This window comes from Python bivittatus, unplaced genomic scaffold (genome assembly GCF_059951505.1).
Source record: "Python bivittatus isolate LINGU-HERP-01145 unplaced genomic scaffold, Pbiv_v1 ctg000020_np1212, whole genome shotgun sequence".
In the NCBI taxonomy this organism is placed as follows: Eukaryota; Metazoa; Chordata; class Lepidosauria; order Squamata; family Pythonidae; genus Python; species Python bivittatus.
The window spans coordinates 127677797-127700783 of record NW_028277030.1 but is presented as its reverse complement, the minus strand read 5'-3'; the positions used below and the strand labels follow the sequence as shown (position 1 = coordinate 127700783).

General features: G+C 36.5%; 1 protein-coding gene across 4 annotated transcripts in view; it reads left to right on the top strand.

Annotated features, from left to right (window-relative positions):
* The window catches only part of RTN4 (reticulon 4), a 47160-nt gene that overhangs the window by 10996 nt on the left and 13177 nt on the right, over positions 1–22987 (top strand). The window contains exons 2-4 of one of the 4 annotated variants that reach the window (XM_088149419.1): positions 2816–2872; positions 3856–6183; positions 21177–21384. In XM_088149419.1, coding sequence (XP_088005545.1) covers positions 2816–2872; positions 3856–6183; positions 21177–21384 — 2593 coding nt within the window. Of the gene's footprint in view, positions 1–2815; positions 2873–3855; positions 6184–12209; positions 12364–21176; positions 21385–22987 lie in introns of those variants that run through there. The other 3 variants (XM_088149423.1, XM_007432013.4, XM_088149429.1) reach the window with 3 other exon arrangements.

Here is a 22987-nt window from a genome sequence, read left to right as displayed (position 1 = left end):
TCCACCCAGGTAGGGTGATAAGCCTGAAAGGCAATGTCCAGTTCCCTTTGGAATTTCCTGGGGCCAGTGTGTATGGAAGGAAAGTTGATAGATATATTATGCAGATCAGTGGGGGACCAAGATACGTGCACATATGTAGTGTCTCCAGGAATCCCAGGATTGGGAACTCGTCACATGGTTTTAACTGTAATCCAGAGGGTCCAGGAAGGTCTTCTGTGCCTGGAGAATAATGCTTTGGGGGAATTCCCTTCATTTTCCTTTGGAAGTGCTGTGCCCCTGTGCCAGTACTTTCCATCCCTCGTCCACTCTTGATGTTCTAATCCTGCCAACGATGCTTGGCTGTTGTGGGAAAAAAGCCCACTTAAGTAAGGAACCAGAGCATTTGAAGATGGATGTAGTAAAGTATCCTTTATTGGCATGTACAACCACAGTTATCACTGGGCCCCATGCCTAAGAAGCAAAGAAGAACTTCAAAGGCCACAAGGTTACAAAGCAGGGTAAATTATAACACAAGTTTTACTGCAGGAATGCAGTATCTGATAACAACATGGGATGAATCTGTCTCCTTTCCCTCCAGGGTCATCAGGTAGTTTCAGCTTACCTGCTTAGTCTAATATGCACTTCAGAATCATCTATGTAAGGACAGAATATTATTTGTCCCTCACACTACGTTGTTTTATATAATCATTTTTTCTGGTTTTACGTATAGTGTTTTGTTTATAATTTGAATTTGCCCATAGTTATTGTAGTGAGTTGGACAGCCTTATAAGACTAAATTAGAAATAAATTTTGATTTATCTGTGATGCATTTAGTTGTAAGTGTTCACTAAATAACCACTAATTCATTTGAATCTTCTCAACAGATAGCAGGATTAGGTCAAACTTGTTGACTTGGAGACTAAGATGGATTGAGTCTGGCTAATACTTGGATGGGAGACCACCAGGGAATAACAGGGCTACGTGGTTGTTTATGTGTAGTCCCCAAGATGCAGGCTTGACTTGAGTGCATCTTTTCCTTATGCTGTATATGAACCAACTGAAAATTTTAAACTGTCTTCAAAGATGTCTGAATGTTAAAAGAACACATGGAATTATAGCAATCATTTGCCTGCTATACTTTACTTGAACTTGGGTATCAGACAACTAAGATTTTGTTTTTAAATTTAATAATTAGAGAACATTAATTAGTGAACTTAAGGTGGATTTGATGAAAGCAAAAGTATTAAATTCATGGTTTTGCTATGAGTGGTGGCTTCCATACATACAAGATACTACTTGAGGGTGTATTATTAAAAGCAGCCACACTGATGCTCTCTGATAATATTAGGCTTATGTTGATAGATTATTGGGCATATGTGGAGAGTGTGGGCTCATGTCAGCTATTTACCTTTGTTAGCATTCAGCTGTAATGTGCATTGCCTCCCTTAAATGTGGTCTGGTTTGTTCATTTTCGAAATAGTTTTTAAAGATCAAACTTATCTTACCTTAACACAAATGGTCGTCAGATGTATCTTGGAAAGCATAGTTAGAGCTATGTAGTAATCAGACCCAAAGCAGGCCATGCTTTTTGCAGTCTCAGTGGTAGCTGTGTGTGGCTTTAAGGAGCTCCTGACAGGTATAGCAAGGTGCTCACACTGAATCCAAAGCACCTCTGCCTGTTTTATATCTGAACACTGCACACCTCTAGCAGTGTCTCGTCTTGGATTAGAAGACAGTTCAATTAAATATCTGAATTGACTTGATTTTCCGAATCAGATTAAGTATTTGGATTGAATCAAATCTCTGTGAATTGATTTGACTATGTGGAAGAGGTTTTGTGTATGTATAAATGCTTTAGAAATTGATTCAGAAAATTGAATGCAACTGATCTGATACTTTGAATCAAAGCATTGCATTGACTCATCAGAGCCAATATGCACACTCCTTGTACTTCTTCAGCAGTCTATTTGTGAAATAGTTGCTTGTCAGAATTGCTTGAAGATGCGACAAAACCTGATTTTTTTTTCAGTATCTGAACTGAGGGCATTTTACTGTTTGATTCAGTGTAAATGCTTCAGTACTGTATTATTAACTACCGAACTGTTGGGTTAAATGAAAATGCAGCAAGAATGTGCTAGATTGGAGGAAGAAGGAAAAGGATTCATCCTTGCAGATAAGAGATTTCGACCTAGCTTATTGTACTCTGCTTACCTTGTGGTTTCATGACTTTATTGACATTCTTGATTTTTCAATAATACAGTAGTTCCTAAAAATGTTTTACATTGCTAAGTTCACTGTGGTATTTAGTTTTTCCAGAGATAGTTATTATTTAACATATGTTGTTTATATATTCATTGAAGAAAGTGGAAGAATGGTAAAAGTTGGGAGTCCTTGTCTCTTATCCAAAGCACAGAGCATGTACAGCTCCATCCCATAAAACTGGCCTTGTGACTGATGAAGGGAATTGAAATTATTTCTCTGTGTTTGTGAAGCTATTAGATGCTCTAAATTATGTCCACATTTTATTTTGTTTAATGTAATGTGCAGTTCTACCTGACTGGTAATCCCAAATCAGCATTCCCAGATCTCCCTCTTATACAAATGATATCATTTACACTTCCATCTGATATAGAGGATGCTGTTCGTAGTCAAAAACTGGAGACATACAGTATGTAACTCCTATATTCATGTTTTTTCTTCATTTCTCTGTTAAAATTTGTGTGTAAAAGATCTATTAAAGACTGTAAACTGAATATTTCCTCCCCCTATTCCTTTTTTGAAAATATTTTGTTTTCGTACTTATTTCTGCTGAGGTCATACTGTATTTGTTTTTCAGATGAGACCCTTTTTGCTCTTCCTGTTGCATCTGAACCTCTGATGCACTCTTCTGCAGGCAAGTTATTTCAGCTAGCCTTTTGCATTAGAGTATGCCCAGTGTCCTTGTATTCCCCTCCCATTAATAGCGTCTGTGTGTATTTACTAAAATTTGGTTTGGATCCAAGAATGCTAAACCTTCTAAATTTAATAAACATAACTTGTTTTTTTTTAATGGCAGAAAATTCAAATTCAAAGTGAATATTTTTTAAATTCAAACCACACTTTGTGAATTCTTGGACCCTTTTCTACAAGATTTAGATACTGTTAAACTGTTTTTAATGTAGTTGCTGTTGCTGACATAAAGTTGGCATTAATTACTTAGAATTAATGAAATATTAGTGTTAGTATTGCTTGCTGCTGTAATTGTAATTAGCCTTTTTCCCCTTTATCAGGCATGTTATGTGGACCAGTACAAGTGTAATGTTTACCAGTTTTTAAATCGTGGTTTAGAAATTGGATACAGGCTTGTGTCTTCTTCCTTTTCCCTAGCATTAATTTCTCTTTCCCAGGGTTTACTCTTCATGTGTATTAGCACTTACTCTGGTTAATGCTGAACAAGATTTCCATTGAAGCCAGTTAGTATTGGACATAGCTAATGCTAATGCACGTATAATAAAGCCTGGGGAGGGAAAAAGAAATGCCAGTCTGTAGTCACTAGCCAGTCTCTGAATTATTATTCAAAGATAATATATCTTCATTGGCATCTTCTTTTTTAAAAAAGAGGAGAAAATTAGGAGAAGAACCACTATGTGTTTGTACTATAAGTTTGTACACTTAGTACTGTTCTGAATTCTTCCAGATGTTTATTGTATTGCACAGCGTTCACTGCTTCATTAACTTTTATTCTGTTTCTTAATTCAATCTTGCATGCTCTTTCTACTAATCATTCTACAATAAGATTTGGGCTAGCCATTGTTTTGGAAACTGTCATTAGAATTTGCCTTAACTTTTGAGATTACTTGCACTGCTGCTAACTTTCCTTTCTGTCCACGGCCACAGACAAAGGTATGGACTTGCAAGAACAACTGAGTCATGCATGCTCAGCCAGCCAAGAGGATTTTGCTGCTGCCTCTCTTGATGCTACTGCTTCTCTTCCCTCCCTCTCTACTCTCTCAGCCAATCCTTTTAAAGAGTATGCAGCTCTTGATACATTATCAGATGAACTATCTGCAAAATATAGTTACAGTCAAATTGGAAGTGATGTGTTTAAAGTTACTACCAAAACTGCACAAAACCCATTCCTTGTAGATGATGGTGGTGAAGTTGCAAATCTAAAACCTTCATATACTGGGGATTACTCATTCTGCTTATCTCAGACTAAGGAACCATTGGATGCTAAAGGAATTCCTGATACAAAAGAATTATCCATATGCCAACAGGATTCTTCTCCAGAATCACCTGTTGAATTATTTGCAGAGCAAGATAAAAGTGAGTGTCTTGAAGAAGGAACGCATGCTATCTATGATCATGGTGAAAATATGACTTTAGTAGATAATCATTATTCAAGAGATGAATATGCAGATTTAAAGCCTTTTGAACTCTCCTGGGTTAGTAATGAAAGTAGTAATTTTAAAGATGTATCTAAAAGTGAGCTAGATAATAAATTAGGAAGTATTACAGATAAATATGATGTCAAGAAAGTTAAGACTCTGCCTGCCCACGAAGTCACTGAAAAAGAGAATGAAAGCAGCAGTGAAGATATTTCTTTCCCGAACACTCCAGAAGCCTCAAAGGAATCTTCACAGTCTTATATTGCTTGTGCAAAATTTGAATCATCAGAGAAAATTGAGAGCAACATGGTTACATCTCTCCCTCTAATAGAAGAAAAGGCCTCTGAAAATAAAACAGATGAGAAAAAGATAGCAGAAATGATGGACCAATTTGGCAGTACTCATATTGATTTGGCAAGTAGCCAAGGGCAGAAAGCTGATTCAAAGAAAGAAGAGAATTTACTGAAGAAGGTCTCTGATGCTAATGTTCCTGAAGGTCTAACTCCAGATTTAGTTCAAGAAGCTTTTGAGAGTGAACTTCATGATGTAATTGGTCCCAAGCTTGGTTATGAAACAAAGATTGATTTGGTTCAAACATCTGAGTCATCACAGGAGTCTTTGAATGTTGCTGTACAGCTCTGTCCTTCCTTTGAAGGAGGGTCTGAAACCTCTCCATCCCCTGTCTTACCAGATATTGTTATGGAAGCACCATTAACTGCAAGCTCTGCTGTGGTAGGAGGGCCTCCTGTGCAACTTGAAATCTCCCCATTTGAAACTTTCACTGCTGCTGATGAATATGAGAATGTAATACAAAAATCTGAGAAGCCTCCATCTTATCAGGAAGCGATGAATGTACCAGTAATCCAGGCAAAAGAAGCCAAGGTTGAAGCTGCTACGAAACCTGACAATGAGAATAATGCAACTCTAGAAGATTTAGATACTTCATATATATCCATTGCATGTGATTTAGTTAAAGAGACTAAAGTGTCTTCATCAGAGTTTACAGATTATTCCAAAGCAGAGATTCCAGAGTGTATATCACAACCTGTGCCTCAATATACTGAGCATCTTGAAAGGACCTCATTGCCATCTGAAAAAAGCTATTTATTTAGTAGTCAACCAGAGGTCAGTCTTGTGCAGAAAGAAGAAGCTGTGAAAGGATTTGAAACAACTACCAATATTGTACCAAATGGAGGCCAGGAGGAGAAATACAAAGAAGTACAATCTTCCGTTAGTGAACCCTACTTGGAGTCATTCCAGCCTCAACTGGAACCTTCAAAAAATGAACCAACTACTTGGCGTTTGGAAGCAGAGGCTGCAGATCTAGCTAAGAAAGAAAAGACTTCACAGCAACATATGGAAGAACTCAGTGCATATACTGATAGTTTTCCTGTTTTTAAGGAACCCATAGTGAAAGACAAAATTGTGCTGACTGCACAGTTCTCTCCAGAGGCAGAGGACACAGTCCCTTATCAAGTTGACAAGTTGAGAAGTACAGAAGATATGTTAAAGGAGAATGAAAGTAAAAAGCCTTACGAAGTTCTTCAAGCTGAGGTGATACCATCTGCTTACCAAGAAGTAGCACAGGACTTGTCTTTAAAGAACATACATAACAAATTTGAAGAGCAGGATCTTTCTTTGGAAAAACCCTCTGAGGACCTAGACAGAGAAGTACATGAAGCAGCTAAGGAGCATTTGCCCCCAATTGATGTTGCTCCTTTGCCCTCAGAGAAAAAAGTAGTCAGTGTAAGAAAGGGAGCTGAGAGCCAAGATGATTCAGTTAAACAAAAGGAGAAATCCCTTTCTATGTTTTCATCAAAGCTGAGTGAACCTTCAGGTAATCTGCTTTCACTTCTTTTGCATTTCATTAACTGTTACATTTCTTCTGCATGTCATGTTTCTAAATGCGTCTGTGTTATTATTCACGTTATACAGCTTTTCCTTCTGCTGAGAAAACAACCATTTATGTTCTTTGCTTGCCATTGTTCTGAATATAAGTATCCATTTTAGTTTAAGTTTCATCTTGATCATATCAGAAACTAGATGTTGCTAGTTTAAACTGTTTTTTGTGAACTTTTCCCAGCTTGATTCTCTCTGCATGCATCCAACTTCAACTTCCAGAATTCCATTTGAGCATGCTGGCTGGGAATTCTGGTACCTAAAATCCAACATTCTTACAGGGAATTTTGTGAGTTTTAAATATGAATTTATTGAGAAGCTTGTGGATGTTAGCACAGTGCTTAAATGCAGGTACATTTTATTATGCTTATTACCAAAAATTCTGGCCGCCTTACTGCAACCTCATTTTGATACAGAAGTGTATTTAGCTCTTCCACTTTTCATGTTGAGTAGCTCACTAGAAATGTGATTTTTATATGCAGTGATAATGCAAAAGACAAGGTTCATGGTTTGGAATAAGAAGGAAAGGGATTTAAAACAGCCAGTATTAAGCACTTTATGTAAATCAGTAGTCTGGCTTTGTCTGGCATACTTATACAGGCCTGGTTGTTTTGTTTCAGAAAAAGTACCTCACAGCTGGAAAAGCAGAAATGGGAGAGGATTGAAGCTTCTTCACTAAGATGAAACATTTGGGCATTTTTAGGATTAAAGGGTAAAGATGATGGTTTAGTAAGAGTAGGGCTCTTTTCAGCTTTGTCTGTTCATTTCTTATGTTCAAATGTACAATAATTAACTTAAAGAATTTGCTTCCATTAGATGTTACACTGGAAGAGGTCTTGACAAATTTGCAAAAGAGAAATCTCACTAGTGGTTTGAGGATATTTATGCTGGTTTATGACCATAATAAAGATTTGATTGATTGCTAAATGGATCTTTTTAATTCAGAGACAGCTTACTTCTAAATACATATAGTGGAAAAATTAAGAATGGAAGAAAAGCTGTTATTTTCAGCAGTTCTTGTGCCTGTCATGTGGCTTGTCAGTTGGAAATTGCACCATTACAAATTGTGCCCAACAGTACTACAAGTGACCTATTCTAGCAAGAAGGATAGTTAAGCTTCTCTCCTTTGTATTTGCTAATGTGTGATGCGTACTTATCAGGATTATCACAAAGATCTGGGATGATATGTAAGACTCACTTAAGTATCCTAATTAGGGCGACCCAACCCTATTCTGTAATATGTGGAAGTCACAGAATTAGGATCATTCCATAAACTGAGGAAACAACCATCTTTTGACAGTTTTAGATGTGTGTAGGTTGACCTTTATGTTACATTACTGTAGGACTCATTGTTCAAAATGTATTGATGCTATTACATGGTTTCTTTTGTTGTATATTATTTGGTTCCTCATCCAACGTGAAATTCAGGGGCCTGTCCTAGCATTAAACAGCATGAAATGAAAACCATGGGCAGCTAATATGGTATACCATGAAATAGTATCAAATTAAGTTACATCTATTACTGAAACCATTTATATCCTGCCTTTCACGATGCAAGCCCTTTCAGGTGGCTTTTAAAGAATCTTCAAAACACATGCATACATCACACCACCACACATAACAAGTCAGTTGAATTCTTCTCATGATACAGCTGATGTAGGTGGCTTTTCAGCAGAGCAGGTAGAACAGGTTCTGCATGTGCCTTACTCTGTGCCAAGGTTCTGTTTTTTAATTTTTATTTAGACACATTTTTATGCCACCTTTTTTATTCTTAATGAGTTACACCAATAAGACAGTGACAAAATTACCTTGAAATAAAACAGTGTGTTCCTTTATTTATTAGGATTCTATGCCACTCCAGTTGATGGCGATTTTGAGCTGCTTATGTATTTAATATGTAGCCAGGATTAAAATAGTAAAAATTATACAATGGAACAATATGCCACTACTTCCATTTCATGTGCCAGGGAAGAATAAATAAAAAATCTCACTGTAGGAGAAAACATATTTATACCATTTTCCCACAAGGTCTGATGTAACAGACAGGTTTTAATGGTCTTTCTAAATCACAGCAAGGTTGGGACCAGTTTAATTTTAGGGGGAATGCTGTTCCCCTGAACTGTGGCATGTTGGTCAACCCACTAGCCGCCCCCAGTTGCTATCAGCTTTATGTAGTGCTCTGTACTTCAGAGGCTCTGCGGAAAATTATGGTCTTCAGTCTTCACTAGTTTTTTGAATGACAATAAAGGAGGAATCATCATGACCTTGGGGCAAGCTGTTCCAGAGTAAGGGGGCTGCAACCAAGAAAGTCAGTTTCTATTTCTCCCATATTTCCCAGAGGGTGAGAACCTGTAGCATTTCTTTTTAGCCTGACATATTGGGCTGGAAAAGTTTATGTGGAATTTGGCATAGTGACAATTGGAGGCATAAAGGATTTTATAGGATTTTACCTGCACTTTAAATTGGACCCAACCAGTCCAATTTAAACTGGCAACCAGTACAACCCTCACAATATCAGTATCACTTTGCTGTACTGGCTTCTACCAGTCAGTAAGTAGGCAGCTGCATTCTGTACCATCTGTAGCTTTTGCAAGGGCAGCCCATGTAAAACAAATTGGAGTTGTGTAATCAGAAGATGACAATGGCATGAATTAGTATAGTAGTGCCTCCTAGACCCAGAAAGGTTGCCACTGTTGAGTCTGCCAAAACTGAACAAAGGCTTTTGTTTTGTTAGTGTACTATGTCAGTGAGGCACAGTTACATTGGAACTACTACTTCAGAAGTAAAAAGAGGGAGGAGTGTTGACTTTTAGGACTTGATTGGAATGACTTAGGGGGCAAAACATGAATTAGAATCAAATGATAAGAAAAGTTTTTCAGAGGATGTCTTGATATTTAAAAGCTTAGATGTTATTTTGTAGGCCAGTTGTCTAGATAAATTATTGGAGAAATTTTGTCCAAGCACAGTCCCCATCTACTTGTCATGTACAGCAGGGACTTCTACCTATTTCTGTTGTTGCATTGAATTGTTTAGCCACAGTGTGAAATTTTCCATTGCCATACCCTATGGCTCTTCTTGTGAATTATGTGAAGAGCCCTGTGAATTATGAAGTACCCTCTGACTCAACAGAAAACATCTTCTGGCACAGAACAGTCATTATATGGCTTTCATGGAGGTCTCTACATTGTCCCATGATGCTATTTTAATGTCTGATTTCTCTTAAGTGCATGTGTATAGTTAAAAAAAAGTATTTTGGATTGTCTGAGAATGTTCAATATATCCTGAAGTTGTATGGCCAAAACATGGCAATTAAATGGCTAATTCTTTGGTGGGGGGGAATTATTTATTTAATAGATTTATATAGCGACCCGTCTCAAATACATGACACTGGGCAGCTTACAACATTAAAATAATAAAAACAAAAATGTGAATAATTTAATGTCACTCATATCTATCTATATTAGAAGCTATCATTCTAACTTTTGGTAGTGAATTTTCATAAGATAATTAATAACCCAACTGGTTGATTAAAACTTGCTGCCAAATGTTTTATCTTGCCTTGATATTTAGCTTTTCTACAGTGTATAATTAGCTTTCTGACCTTTTCAAAAAAGAATAATAGATTATCTACAGAGTTAATTTTAGTTAAAATGGTAGCTGTGTTTTTCCTACTCACAGTAAAAATGTCAGCCAATCACATCACAGTAATTTCAGTCCCAATGTATAATTTAGACCCTCCTTAATTAATATTTAAGGAAGTATCAAGTAGGCTCTTGGAACAAAACATTAATATATGTAGTAAGAAGATTGCTTTTATAGAAATAGCTTATGTGTTACTTGTCCCATGGAAACCTTAGTTTATACGTTCAAATTAATTACACTTACATTGCCTGATTGTAATCAGTTGCAATGTCTACTATAAACTGGGTATTTCAGTTTTGTAGTACAGTGCATTTAACAGTGCAGTGTGGAGGGATCACTGCTAGCTGGAGAATGATTGCCCTAGTTAAAGATGGGCTGTTAGGATCATGATTACAAAGAATGAAGAAAGCTCCTAGAAGGATATAGAAGCCTGGCTTCTGAAGCACTATATTTTGTTCAAATATATAAAAAATTCAGTATGATCTCACTTTTAATTAATGTTGCTTGCCAGCTTTCCTTTGCAAGGATAAAGAAATGATTAATTACTTATTAGTTGCTACAGATCATTAGACATTAGACTCTAACTTCGTTTAGCAGTGGGTTTAAGTAATTTTAGTATTTTTATTTGGAATGCACTTACATCTAAGTGCAGTGCAAACAAAGCAATAAAAATATAATGCAGTATAGACCAAGATCAGCACTATAATAATTTAAAACATTTTCTAATCCCAGTTTTACTATAGTTTACAGGTTTGCAATATACTTTATATATTATTAAAATATTTCAAACAAAGATTTCATGAGCTCTAACTCACTTTAAATAACCTTTTCATTGTATGTATTCTAATGTGTATTGGGTCTCGCTTTGGGCACCACAGTTTAGGAAGGATTTAGACAAATCAGAACAGCTTTAAAGGACGATGATCAGGAGAATAAAATTTAAATGTCATGAAGAATGATTAAAGGAATTGGAAATGTTTATTCTTGAAAAGAGTGAGTTTGCTAAGAGGGTATATGATAGCACTCTTCAAATGTCTAAAAGGATGTCATATAGAAGTTGTCAAGACGTGTTCATTGTTTAAGAATGTAGGATACAAATTAATGTATTTAAAGTAAAAAGAAGGCAGAGTCCAACTGAACGTTAATTGGGTTCCAGTATAGAATCTGGCTCCAAACTATTTAAGTATTATGTGCCTTCAGACAATTCAGTGCAACCTTTATATAGGCTTTTCAGATTTTGAAGTTGTTTCACATTTAAACTCCTATTCCAGGTTTCTGTTGGCTGATTTTTAATTTGATCTCTTGATTTGGCTTTGAAAACTTTATATAAAGGCAGGATACAAATTCTTAAGTAGTTCACCCAGAATTCTGAAATTTCAATTTCTTCAGAAAGTCACAAAAACCTAAAGTAGACAGTTGGTGCCACCTTGTGTTTATAAATGAAAAATCATCTGCTTTTTCATTTTTCCTTTACTGCTGCATGGTTCATAATTTAATTTATTTTTATAAAGTGCTTTTCTACATATGTAAGTTAGTGTTACCAATTAGCTGCATATCCACAAAAAGGCTGATTCTTGTATTATTGTGTATTATGAATATGAACATAATATGTATTATATTCATGGCAGGTGTCTGTTTTAAAAAGAAAAAAGTGTAAGGTGAAGACTGTAGCTTAGTGCTAAGAGTTACGAACAATTGGCTGGTATTCTCTTGGCCTTTTTCTGCTTTGTTCATTTACTGTACTAAATAAAATATACGCTCTACTCTTTGGTGGTAGTAGGAATAATACTAAAGTAATTGATGTGATCAACTGATGTGATTAGTTGTTTAATTACTAAAGTAGTAGATGTGCAGTGAGGATTTTGAGTGCTAGAAACATGCTGCCTTAATATTCCATTTGCCAGCATATGTGTCTGAGTTTAAATGTTCATCCTAAATATGGAATGAATGAATGAATGAATGAATGAATGAATGAATGAATATATATATATATATATATATATATATAATTTCTAATCTTACATATGTGTCTCCATTACATTTTTTAAGATTCCAAACATTCTCACAGTCCAAAAGCAATGGATGCATGTAATGCACAGAAGCTCTGCCTGTGTATTACAACATCAGTCTGTCCCTCCCCCCCCCCCCCACCATTGGGTTTTGGTACTATCAACAAGCAAATGGTTGCCGCGGTAAGCAGATTGAACTGAGGAATCAGTAGCCTAGTTACAGATTGTACTGCGTCAGTCTGCTTCACACCCAGAAGACAGTCAGGTGATTTAAGTCCTGCAGCAGTCGTGCAGCAAGCGAGAGGCTGCAGACCTCTGCTGGAGGAAGCCTGACGTTTAATGTCTCAGTGTTTTATTTCTCCAACTGCAACCTTTCCACTGATATGCATAATTGTTAAACCCAGCTGAAGGGGCAGATCCATTGTGAAGAGAGATGGACAGTCAGCTGAGCAGTTGGAAGGATAAGGGTATTTGCAGTTTTACTCTTGTTTTAAGTCTTTATGGTGCTATGGGTTGACTTCTATACAAAAAGCTTGTAGTATGCATGGTGTAGGGGTACATTTGTAACAGACATGATAGCAAATTTAGGAGAAACAAAAATTGTTTAAGAAACTAGTTCTAAATATGGGGGAGAGATTATTTGTCTGACTGCAGATGTTGTAGCAGATTAAGCCTTGTCATCTGACAGCATAGAACAGCTTGTCTGGTATGCCCTGGCTGAACAAATGTCAGGGCCAACTTCAGTTTAGCTAAAATGCTAGCTCTGAAAGGAAATGGCTTCGGCTGTATTTTTTGCCTCTTCTTTTTCAGTGGTGTGGGTTAATGAAATATTTGTCTAGGATTTTTTTACCTTTTCCATTCAGTATAGTCTCTTCACTCTGTTTTAGAAAGCATAGGTAAAATCAATGAAGAACTGTTCCCTCTCCCTAGTTTTCACAGACTCCCTTTCCTAGATCTGCCTGGCTATTTTTAGATGTTAATGTTATTTGAGGTCTCCTTGATTTACAAAACGATCTAGTTTAAAAATCAGTGTTTCAAATCCCAAGCAGCCTGGTATAAAGAAGTAACTCCAGGTAAATCACTGACCTTAGTCCTTTCAATCTGTGTTCTCCTAAATATCTGTGTTGTGAAATGTTAAGAATTTGAAGTCTAGGCCTCAAATTTGAGCTTCAGTTCAAGTGGCAGGACAGAATCTCACTTTTCATGTTTCAATTTGCTTATTCTAGGCAGAACTTTCTTGGACGGTTTGGGTGTGTGGATAATGGGGAAACCTAGCCAAGATGGTATAGAGTCTAACCATAGTTGTGGTTTCAGAAATATACAAAGCTTGCATAAGGACATTGTTTTTCGAATTTGCTTTAGTCATACTTTTTTCTCTGCCTCTTGATGTTTTCAGTTCACCAAGATGGACGTAATATCAAACTGCTTTATAGTAAATCAAATGTTTATCTGTTCTGATGGTTCTTATGGTTTCTCTCAGTATGGCAAGATTGTGGTAATTCTTCAGATACTTGTTTAGTGTGAACAGCACTGAAATGTGAAACACATAATCCTGAGTTTTGTAAAGGATTACTTTGCCGATCAATTATATTACAGATTTTTTTCCATTAAAAAAATGAAATGATACATAAATATTTTTCATTATATTGCCACACAATTCCAGTGTGTATGATACCTTTAATCTATGTGAAATGGAAATAGGATTAGGATCAGTAAAGTGCCATGATTCCAATGAAGTGGTTGCCGTGGGCTTGTTGCACAAAATTCTCTGTACTACTTCGGCTGTGATGCTTCCATGCACATCTCTGGTTTCAGGCTAAATCATTTAAGGTGCTACCTGGACATGGTGTAAACCAACCTGAATCACTTCACAGACTGTTTTACACTTCTTTCAGCTAGATATTGCTAGTGTCTCTAACTACCATTTTGGGTAAAGATCAGACAAACGTTTAGACATTTACTGGTGGGATTGAATAAGGAGGACTAGAATTACTTTTTAGCCTTTAACCAGCTTCAGGATGTACTTGCATGTAGTAAAAAAAAAGTTGAATAGTCCAAAAATGAATAGTGCACTCTAAGACAATAAAGCCTACAATCCTTTCCCACAATTTTACTCAAAACAAAACTCTTGGGGATGAATAGCATTTACTCATTAATCATACGCACAAGGTATCAATTATATCAATTAAAATATATTTTAATAGCTCCTGTTTTTTTCTCCTATCAAAAAGAGAGAGAGTTTTAGAGAACTCAAAGGAGTTTGCATAAATAGTATTTTCTAGTGTTCAGAAAGTGCTGATCTAAAATCTGCTAGTGTGTAATGTGATGGGGCTAAAGCTGCTGCGTGAAGGGAAGACATGTTACATAGTGTAGGAACATCATCTTTGGTACTGCTGAAACTGCCAAGTTACTCATGTCTGAATATAAGTTTGTCCATATATGTCAGACATGCATCTTTTCCAAGTCAAGGTGCATTTTTCTGAGGAGCTGGCACTGGGCCTGATTTTTTGGTTGTTTTGTTTGATTTACATTTAGGTTTTGATAATGGAGGGCATTGGCAGAAAATAGCTAAGAATGTTAGGCAGCAAGGCTCTACCTTTTCTTGTCTGTCAAAAAATGAACCATGCATGTGTGGGCAGGGGATTTACCCATCATAGGAATATAGGAAGATTCTGACTCTGCATTACACTACACTTGATCTTAGCTAAAAGGCTGAAAAATGATTGATGTAGAGCAAGGCTGCATAACACTTTTTGACTTAAGGTTCACAAATGGATAAGGTCAGGACAAAGACATGCATGGCACCAGTTTACTATAAATTATTGTTCATTTGTACCTTCTGTTATATTCCAAAGCTTCAGTCTGATGACAACTTTTGGAGGCGTTCTGTTAACTAATTATTTGACTTAGTGTGAGGCAGCTGTTTATAGCTATATACATGAGTCACAGCTAGCCTGCAAGGTCAGTTTGCAGCTTAGTGTTGTAAAACTTTGAACTGTAGTTCTTACTTTGAAATTTTTACCTGAAAGCTTTTGCAATATGTAGTGGCCTGCTGAGAACGTGTTCCACAATCCCTATCAAATATAGCTATAATAGTTTGAGATAGTTGAAATAATCTCACATACGAGTGACTAGTGTTCATACTTAAAAGAATGTAATTACTAATGCTGAAACTTTACTAGCTAGGGTGGTCTCTTGATCTTCCTAAAGTACTGTGTTAGAATATCGTTTGAGCTGGAATCCACAGATGCATTGCTACAAGAATAGGGGCCTTAATTGATATCATAATGAATATTGTATTGTTGCTTTGCTGTTATTCATAATCTTGAATTTGTTCTGGGATTTCAGTTTATGCAGGCTCTACAAGGTAACCAGGCAACAGGAGATACACTTCCAGATGCGTAAATGTGGGTCACTAACTTTGCCATAGAAAGTTGAGGTTTGACTGTCTCTCAACTTTGTCTGTTTTTAAGTCAATCTTAATATGGATTAGCATTGCATGTGACACAAGAAGTTGGTGTTCTGTGACTCTCAGCATTCTATACTGAGTTTCTAGACGTACTGTATTGAAATAATCATACTTGCAATCCTCTCTGGTCTGCTAGCCATTGCTCAAGCAGATAATAGACTTCTTATGTCTTGGATGCAAAAATAGTAGCCATCCCTAATCTTAAACTGCAGAGAGCAGGCAGTTGGCTAAGGTTGCTAATTTACCATTCTCTGATTGCCTTTATCTGTAATTAACAGCAAAAAGAACAAGAATAATCAGTGCTAAAATGGGCATGACCACATGAAGTCCCGGGGGGTAAATAATAAAAACATTTCTTTTATTACTTATGTGAAGAGTTCACATAAATTTACTGATTGCAGTTGTTTGTATCTCAAGTCTCAGGGTTTTTCTGTGGCAAGGTTTTACTGCATGACTGCACTTGGGCAAACATGGCAGAACCAGGACATTTGTGATGATATGTATTCATATAGCTGTTGATTAAAACCCAGCGGTTGGGAGAAAGCATCTGTGGAATGGAAGGGAGAGTGCTCTGTTCTTGCAGAATTCCTTGTGGATTTGGAATGGCTGCTGCTGCTGCTGCTGTCTTTAACCCATGAGCTGTGAGACTAATGCTTTCTGTTTTAGACAGTAAGTTATTGTATGCAAGACTACATTAATTCTGTATATTCACAGTGAAATTTGCCTTTCAGTTTCATTCTAGAATAGGGGAGTACTACTGGAGTATGCACTTCCTCAAAGACTTGGAGATGGCATTCAGAGGATCTTCAAAAATTGCCACCAATTTTGATTGTGACAGAAGAATATATATATTAATAGTATTGACTACATACATTGAAATTAAATCAGATTTAATTTTTGTCCTGACCCTGTCCAGTTTTTGAAGTGTGTCCTCTTGTATCCATTTCAAAGGCCAGGTGAGGCCCTGAGACCAACAAAAATGCACACTTCATATAGAATGCATATAGCTTTAACTCCTAGCTCTGTGCAGTAGATAGCCAATCCTAGCTGATCTTAAAAAGCTAACCAACTTTGGATCTGATTAATGCTTGGATGAGTGCCCTCAGGAAATCTGGCTGTAGGTTGTACTGGAAAATGGGGGGGAAACCTAGAAGGAAGCAGTGGCAAACTACTACCATATTGTTGTCAAGAAAACTACATGGATATGCCTTCAAAGTCACCAGGAGGTGACCTTGACTCAAAGGTGACTTTACAATTTCTTTCTTTCCAACCCAACAGAATCAGATTTGGTGTTAGGAGGAGAAATCAACAAAAGTAAGATTAAAAATGGACTGGATCTGGCAGAGGGCTGCAAGTGGGGGAGGAACCCACCAGACAAAATTCTTCCAGTGCATCTCTATGAGAGAGACAGATGGACAGTGTCTAAGTCTGTTGCCAGCTCCTCCATTCTAAGCCACTTCTCTCTTCCCAATCATGTGACCCAGTGTGAAGTTATTATTTAGGGGTTTGAAAGAATTCCTGCAGGCATCTTCTGCTTGCTTTACCTACCTTGTTTAAACCAGCCTTAACACTAAAACCTCAGGTTCTTATTTAGGGATAGAAAATATGTAGGCAATACCTTTTGAAATCCCAGGGACAAACTGGACATGATGATAATGCATGGAACTCTTTCAGTTATTTAAGAAGATTACAAGTATAGTTTTGAAAGTGAAAGATTTGAAAATGTGAAATGCTAACTTCCCTTCATGATTTTTTTTTCTTCAGCTATGATAGGTTGGAAAGAGGGGCCTCAAGAATGTAGGATGCAGGCAGGAATACACCCCACTTCTGCTTTTTAAAGTTAGACACACACACACACCCCACGATTGGGAAATTCGAGTTATGAATCTGATGCTGTTACTTCAAGTTTCCTCAGAAGTATTGGATAAATGGATTGAGCAGGATTTCCAGACGGGTTTCATTATATTACATTCTCTCCTGGCCTCTTCTTGTGGCTAGGAACTCTATTGTTTATGATGAATAAATATAGGAAATTTGGTGCAATTCAGTTTAACAGATTTCAAATGCAACAGACAAAATCTATACACTATATGCTGCTGTGTATGTGTAAAATCTCATGTGAGTTTAATGAGTGTTCTGCTTTCACAAACTCTCCTTTCTTCTGTTACTCTGTTAAATTGAAGATTTAAAATATTCTATATTATGCTAGTTCCAAAAATTGGATTTATTTAGGGATGGGAAATAAGAATTTTTATTAATGGTTAGAAGAGGGATAAGGCAATATTTTCTACCAGTCAGAGGATGCAGCAATATGTGTTGCTACGGCAAAGATTTTATGATATCTTATGATAATACCTTGTATTATTTATATTATAGTACATAGTGAACTCATTGGTTAACCAGTGACTATTGATAAGTATAAAATATAAGATATATATTTTTTCTTCTTAGTTTGTATCTTTAGTTTGTGTTTTTCATTTTTTTTGTGAGATTAAAGATTGTTTTGTTAAAAAAAGACATATTTTTTTAAAAAGCCAAGTAAATAAATACAATGTTAATACCAATAATGAAATTTAAAAAAAGATGTTCTTTTCTGTTTCTCCAAGGAGTTGGATACCACTTTCTCATTTCTTCCATCCAATTTAATCTTTTCAGTGCTCTTGTGACATAGATGAGAGTTGAAGATAGGGACTGATAGGCTGGCTTATGTCATCAACTGTCATGACAAAGCAGGAGCTGAACCTTGCTTCCAGTATTCCAGAGGTTCTTTCTATTTATCCCATATTGGTTAATCTCTACAGATGGGGGTTTATATGACTTGAAAGAAACCTTACCTCAGTTGAGAAGGGTAGCATTACAATAAGAACTTTTTGCCATGACAATGTAGCATTCTGTAGGAAAGTAATGCAATTACACACAACACATAGGGAGCATTCAGATTCTAGGAGCCCTTTGTGATGGTGTGAAATGGTATAATCCAACACATGATTACCAGCTTCAGTGAAAAAGGGGATTTGCTTAGCACTTCCAAATCCATAAAATGGTAGACTATAATCATATCTGTTTGATGAACAGCAAGACAGATGTGCATAAATCTTATTCTCTTTGTTTAGATGATTAGAATATTTAAAGATTTATTATTCCAAATTGGTATTTTCTGAAAAGGTGAAAAATCATAGACTAACAACTTACACAGAAATTTATCTAAATGGAATATTTTTATGCATGTTTTGTAGCTAACAATATTTAAGTAATGTGTTTATTAAGTGTATCATTGTTTACTGAGGATTCCTAGCCTAAAATGTGCCTAGCAAATATAGAACCAATCCAGAAACAACTCTAAACCCAATACTCTCATAAACTGGAGACAATAAGAGGAATAATATCATTTTCTATATCAGCTCTTCCCAACCTGGAATCTTCCATATATTTGGATTACAGTTCACATTCTCTCCAGCCAGCCTGTATAGTTCTGCTCATCTGGTTGAGGAGGATGGAAGGATTCCTTTTCAAAATGGAATATGCAGTGACTGCTTTGCTTGTTTCTAAAACCAAATTGTGCTCCATAGTATATAGTTACAAAAATGATGTTCTGCATTCCAAAGAATTACAATAGCTTAAAATATTTTCTAGTAGTCTGGGGTTTCCTCACTGTTGGTGAGACAGTTGCGTATATTGGAAGACCTTTGTGTGCCCTAGCAGGAAGTAGAAAGATTTGCTAATCTACTGCAGAAGCACAGGCAACACCCGTAAGATGGATGCCAGGAGTGGTGAGCATGTGGGGTTCTGACTTGTGTGAAATAAGCTCTTGAGCATTAAGGAATATGCACTAGGGGTGTAAGTGTATATTATGTCGGGGGGAAATGGGATAGGTAATAGCTTAGCATAGCAGTTGCAACTGTAATCAATTTTTTAAAGTTTTGAATAAAGAGATTAATACCGTTTTGCCAGGATGCTTCCTTGAAAACTGAGGAAAAAAGCTAAATAGATGAGCAATGCATGTGAGGCACGATTGTAGCAGTGCTATTTTTAAATATACCACGTGACTGTCCTTGCTTACCAAATGTAGCCAGCGGTCTTTATTTCAGAGAAGGCCTGATTGCTTTATATCCTGAAGGAATGAAATTCTTGTTTTTTTGCTTTTTTTTATTTTAAAGAATTGCCTCTGAGTCGGTACTGTTACGCCTCTAAGCAGGTCTCATTTTCAGGGACACGTTTAGCTTCTATTTTAAAATGAAAGATGATGCTTTTTCCTGCAATGTAGTTTAAGTGCATATTACTTTAATGATATGTCATCTATGAACTTGAAAATAGCTTTCTTGTAAGTTTTAGGGTCGAGTATAAAAAAGAAAAAACCTACTTCATACACGGTGTGTACATACATACATATTACATGAAATGTAATTTTATTTTTTCAGTAATGTGTGTACCATGCATGCTGGAATTGGCCCTCTAGGGCTGTTTTGTTTTTTTTTAAAGAAATGAAATAAAACAATTATGAAATTGAATGGTAAGAACAGAAGGGCTAGAATATAGAGTACTCAGAAAGATAAGCGGCTGTCAGTACTTTTACATTTTAGGAAAGAAACCAAAACATAATTGATGTTGTTGAATTTAATATATTTTGTCTTCTGTAGTCTGTGTGTAATATTTGCTGAGCCTTGCCATGTCTTGTTATAATGGGATTGAGAATTTTAGCCCTAGAATTCTTAGCATCTGAAGGGGGCCAAGTTAGGAAGACTGCAATGATAAATCATTAAGAGGCAGAACTGCGTCCACCGCATACAAACACAGCACTTCTAATTCCACATATTGTGTTACACGACCATTAATATACTGTTATCTCTTTGTTTTCAACATGTATTATCTAATACAGTCTTCATTGTGGGTTTGCCTTGATCAGAGTACGTTAAAGGAGAAAAAGAAGCAGCCTTGTTATCAGCCTTGTTAAATGTAGTAGAATCTGCATTTTGGTAGTTCCAGAATGCCTGGGAGCCTAAATTCATGAGTATTACTTACTATGTGTCCAGTGCCTTCCACAAATCATGGAGAAGCATGTTAATGCTGCTCTTTTAGAAGTTAAGCATTTCTTTTCCTAAAACAGAGGTCTCCAATCTTCTTATGCTGGTGGACGCATATGCAATTCTGAAAACGTGTTGTGGTTGCTCACAAAACTGGTGGCCTAGAGAGGTGCTTGCTTATTCAGAAATTGGCAGCCATGAAGGACATCATCAGTTGTTTACCAGAATGCTGTCTCTGTATCCTTTTTGCAGCATGCTCTTTTTTCTGGACAGATAAGGCATGCTTCACATCATATTCATTTTCTAAGAAAGCTCATTTGGGACCAAGCATGTTCTGGGAAATAAAACTGATGATAGAGGCTAGTGATTTTCCTTTGCAGTATGCTGTATCCCATTTTTTAAATTGTTGTTATGTGCAGGCTAAGGTGGGGCAGGGAACTTGTGGGGGAGTTTCCATGGATGCTCCTTTGAAGACCTCACTTTTAAAAATTAGTTGTGTAAGCATTTGTGCTCCTGACACATAGTAAATATCGTGTTTGATTATTCTGTTTTATCTCAGCAAGGGATGAGGGAAACAAAGCAAATGGCTTCAGATTTCTCAGAGTATCGTTTGCTGGTCATCAGACTGGAAAATACTGTACACGTTTTAATGCATGAATAAGGTGTGGATGTGTATATGCATGTATATATGTTATTGTTCTATTTCATTTTATAACACATTCAGGTTTCGTTGCTATGCTGTAATATTGGAGACTGCATTCTAATCTCCTGTCCTTTAACTCTCTCTTAGTGGTTGACCTCCTATACTGGCGAGACATTAAGAAGACCGGTGTGGTGTTTGGAGCCAGCTTGTTCCTGCTTCTTTCTTTAACAGTGTTCAGTATCGTGAGTGTGGTTGCTTATATTGCCTTGGCCCTCCTGTCAGTGACCATCAGTTTTAGGATATACAAAGGAGTTATCCAGGCAGTCCAGAAGTCAGATGAAGGCCATCCCTTTAGGTAAATGTTTGTGCTTTTCCCTATTTATAATTAATTATATTTGCTGTAGAATGGGAGCTGAGATGGTCTTTGGATTTCTTTTGATCATACTTGAAGTTGGAAAGGTGGGCTACTTATTTTGATTGCCCAACATTATGTAACTGGATTTCTGTTCACCTGGGGTTTTCAGAGAAGAGGCTGGAGAAAGAGGCCTTAGATCTGCCTGTTGTATTCCATGAATAGAAGAATACCACTGGATGCAAGCTAAACCCTAAACCACATTAGCAGAACATAATTGCTGTGTTTACACAACATGCAATGCCCAAATGCATCATATTAGGGTCTGGTTCATACAATATGCAAAGACAATGGCTGGTTCCCCAAAACATGTAATTCATAAATTATCTGAATACATTTTAGCCTAGTGTACCATGTTATGTGAACACAGCCTTATTTCATAGCCAAATGTTGTCAGTGTCACCTCTAATCAGATTTGAGCTAACGCAAAGGACATGTTGAGATATGAAACTTTGTACCAAGTTTGGATCAAGCCATCTTTACCGTACACAAACCTAAGTGGGAGGGCATTATTTGGGTACAGTTTGTATAGAAATGCTATATACAAAAGCTAACATCTCCAACATATGTCAGAGGCACAGTGATTTGTGATGTTAATAGAGACTCTGGGATTGTGCAGTTCCAAGGACTGTATATACATGGTTTCCATGAGTTAATCCTGCTTTTTGCAGATTATTTACTGAATGAATACTACCTGCCATATTCTTAAATAGGTCTGCGGCTTTGCCAGTGCTAACTGGGACTCTTTTTCATTGCTTTGTACATCTGGGTTTGCCAGTTTGCAAATCATTTTTATTTGTCATGTTCACTAAATAAATGAACATAATTACATACTAGAGGAATGGGAATAATATATTGAGTCTATTGGTTTTTAACAAATTTCAATTACTTTGGTAGATATCCTCAGCTAATTCTCCTTTTAGTGTCAAGAGATGGAAGTCTTAAGACAATGAAATCCTATCAAGATGCCCTCAAGGTCTAAAAATTAAAATTTAAATATATTTTTAAGTGTCCCAGTTCTCCCAATATTTCAAGTGATGGGAAGTGGGGATGCAGTGGCATCCTGGACTTAAAAAGATTGCTGACTGTTGCTTCAGGTCTTAACGGTTAATGCACAAAGTTGTTTGTTCCCCTTGCTGCTCTACTTTGAACTCTTTAGAGCAAGACTTGTACTATAACTATCTAGGGAACAAACAATCCCATTTTCATTTAAGTATTCAGATATGATAGAACAACGATTCAATTTTGTGACACTCTATATAGCTAACCCATTAGAGATGCAGATTTTTTTCCCCATACCCCCACTGTTATGTATTATTCAGCTTAAAATATTAATGTAAGTCATGATATATTAAAAAAAAACCCCACACATATTTGTACTTCATATTTGTCCCAGGAACTTTAATTAATGACTGATGTAATGGTACAAATTGGATGATAGACCCCTAAAATGATTTAATATCTCTAGGGCAAATGCCAAGTAGGAAACTTAATTTTCCTTCCCTTAAAATAAGTCTATGCTACAGGTTGCAAAGCCGGGGGGCGG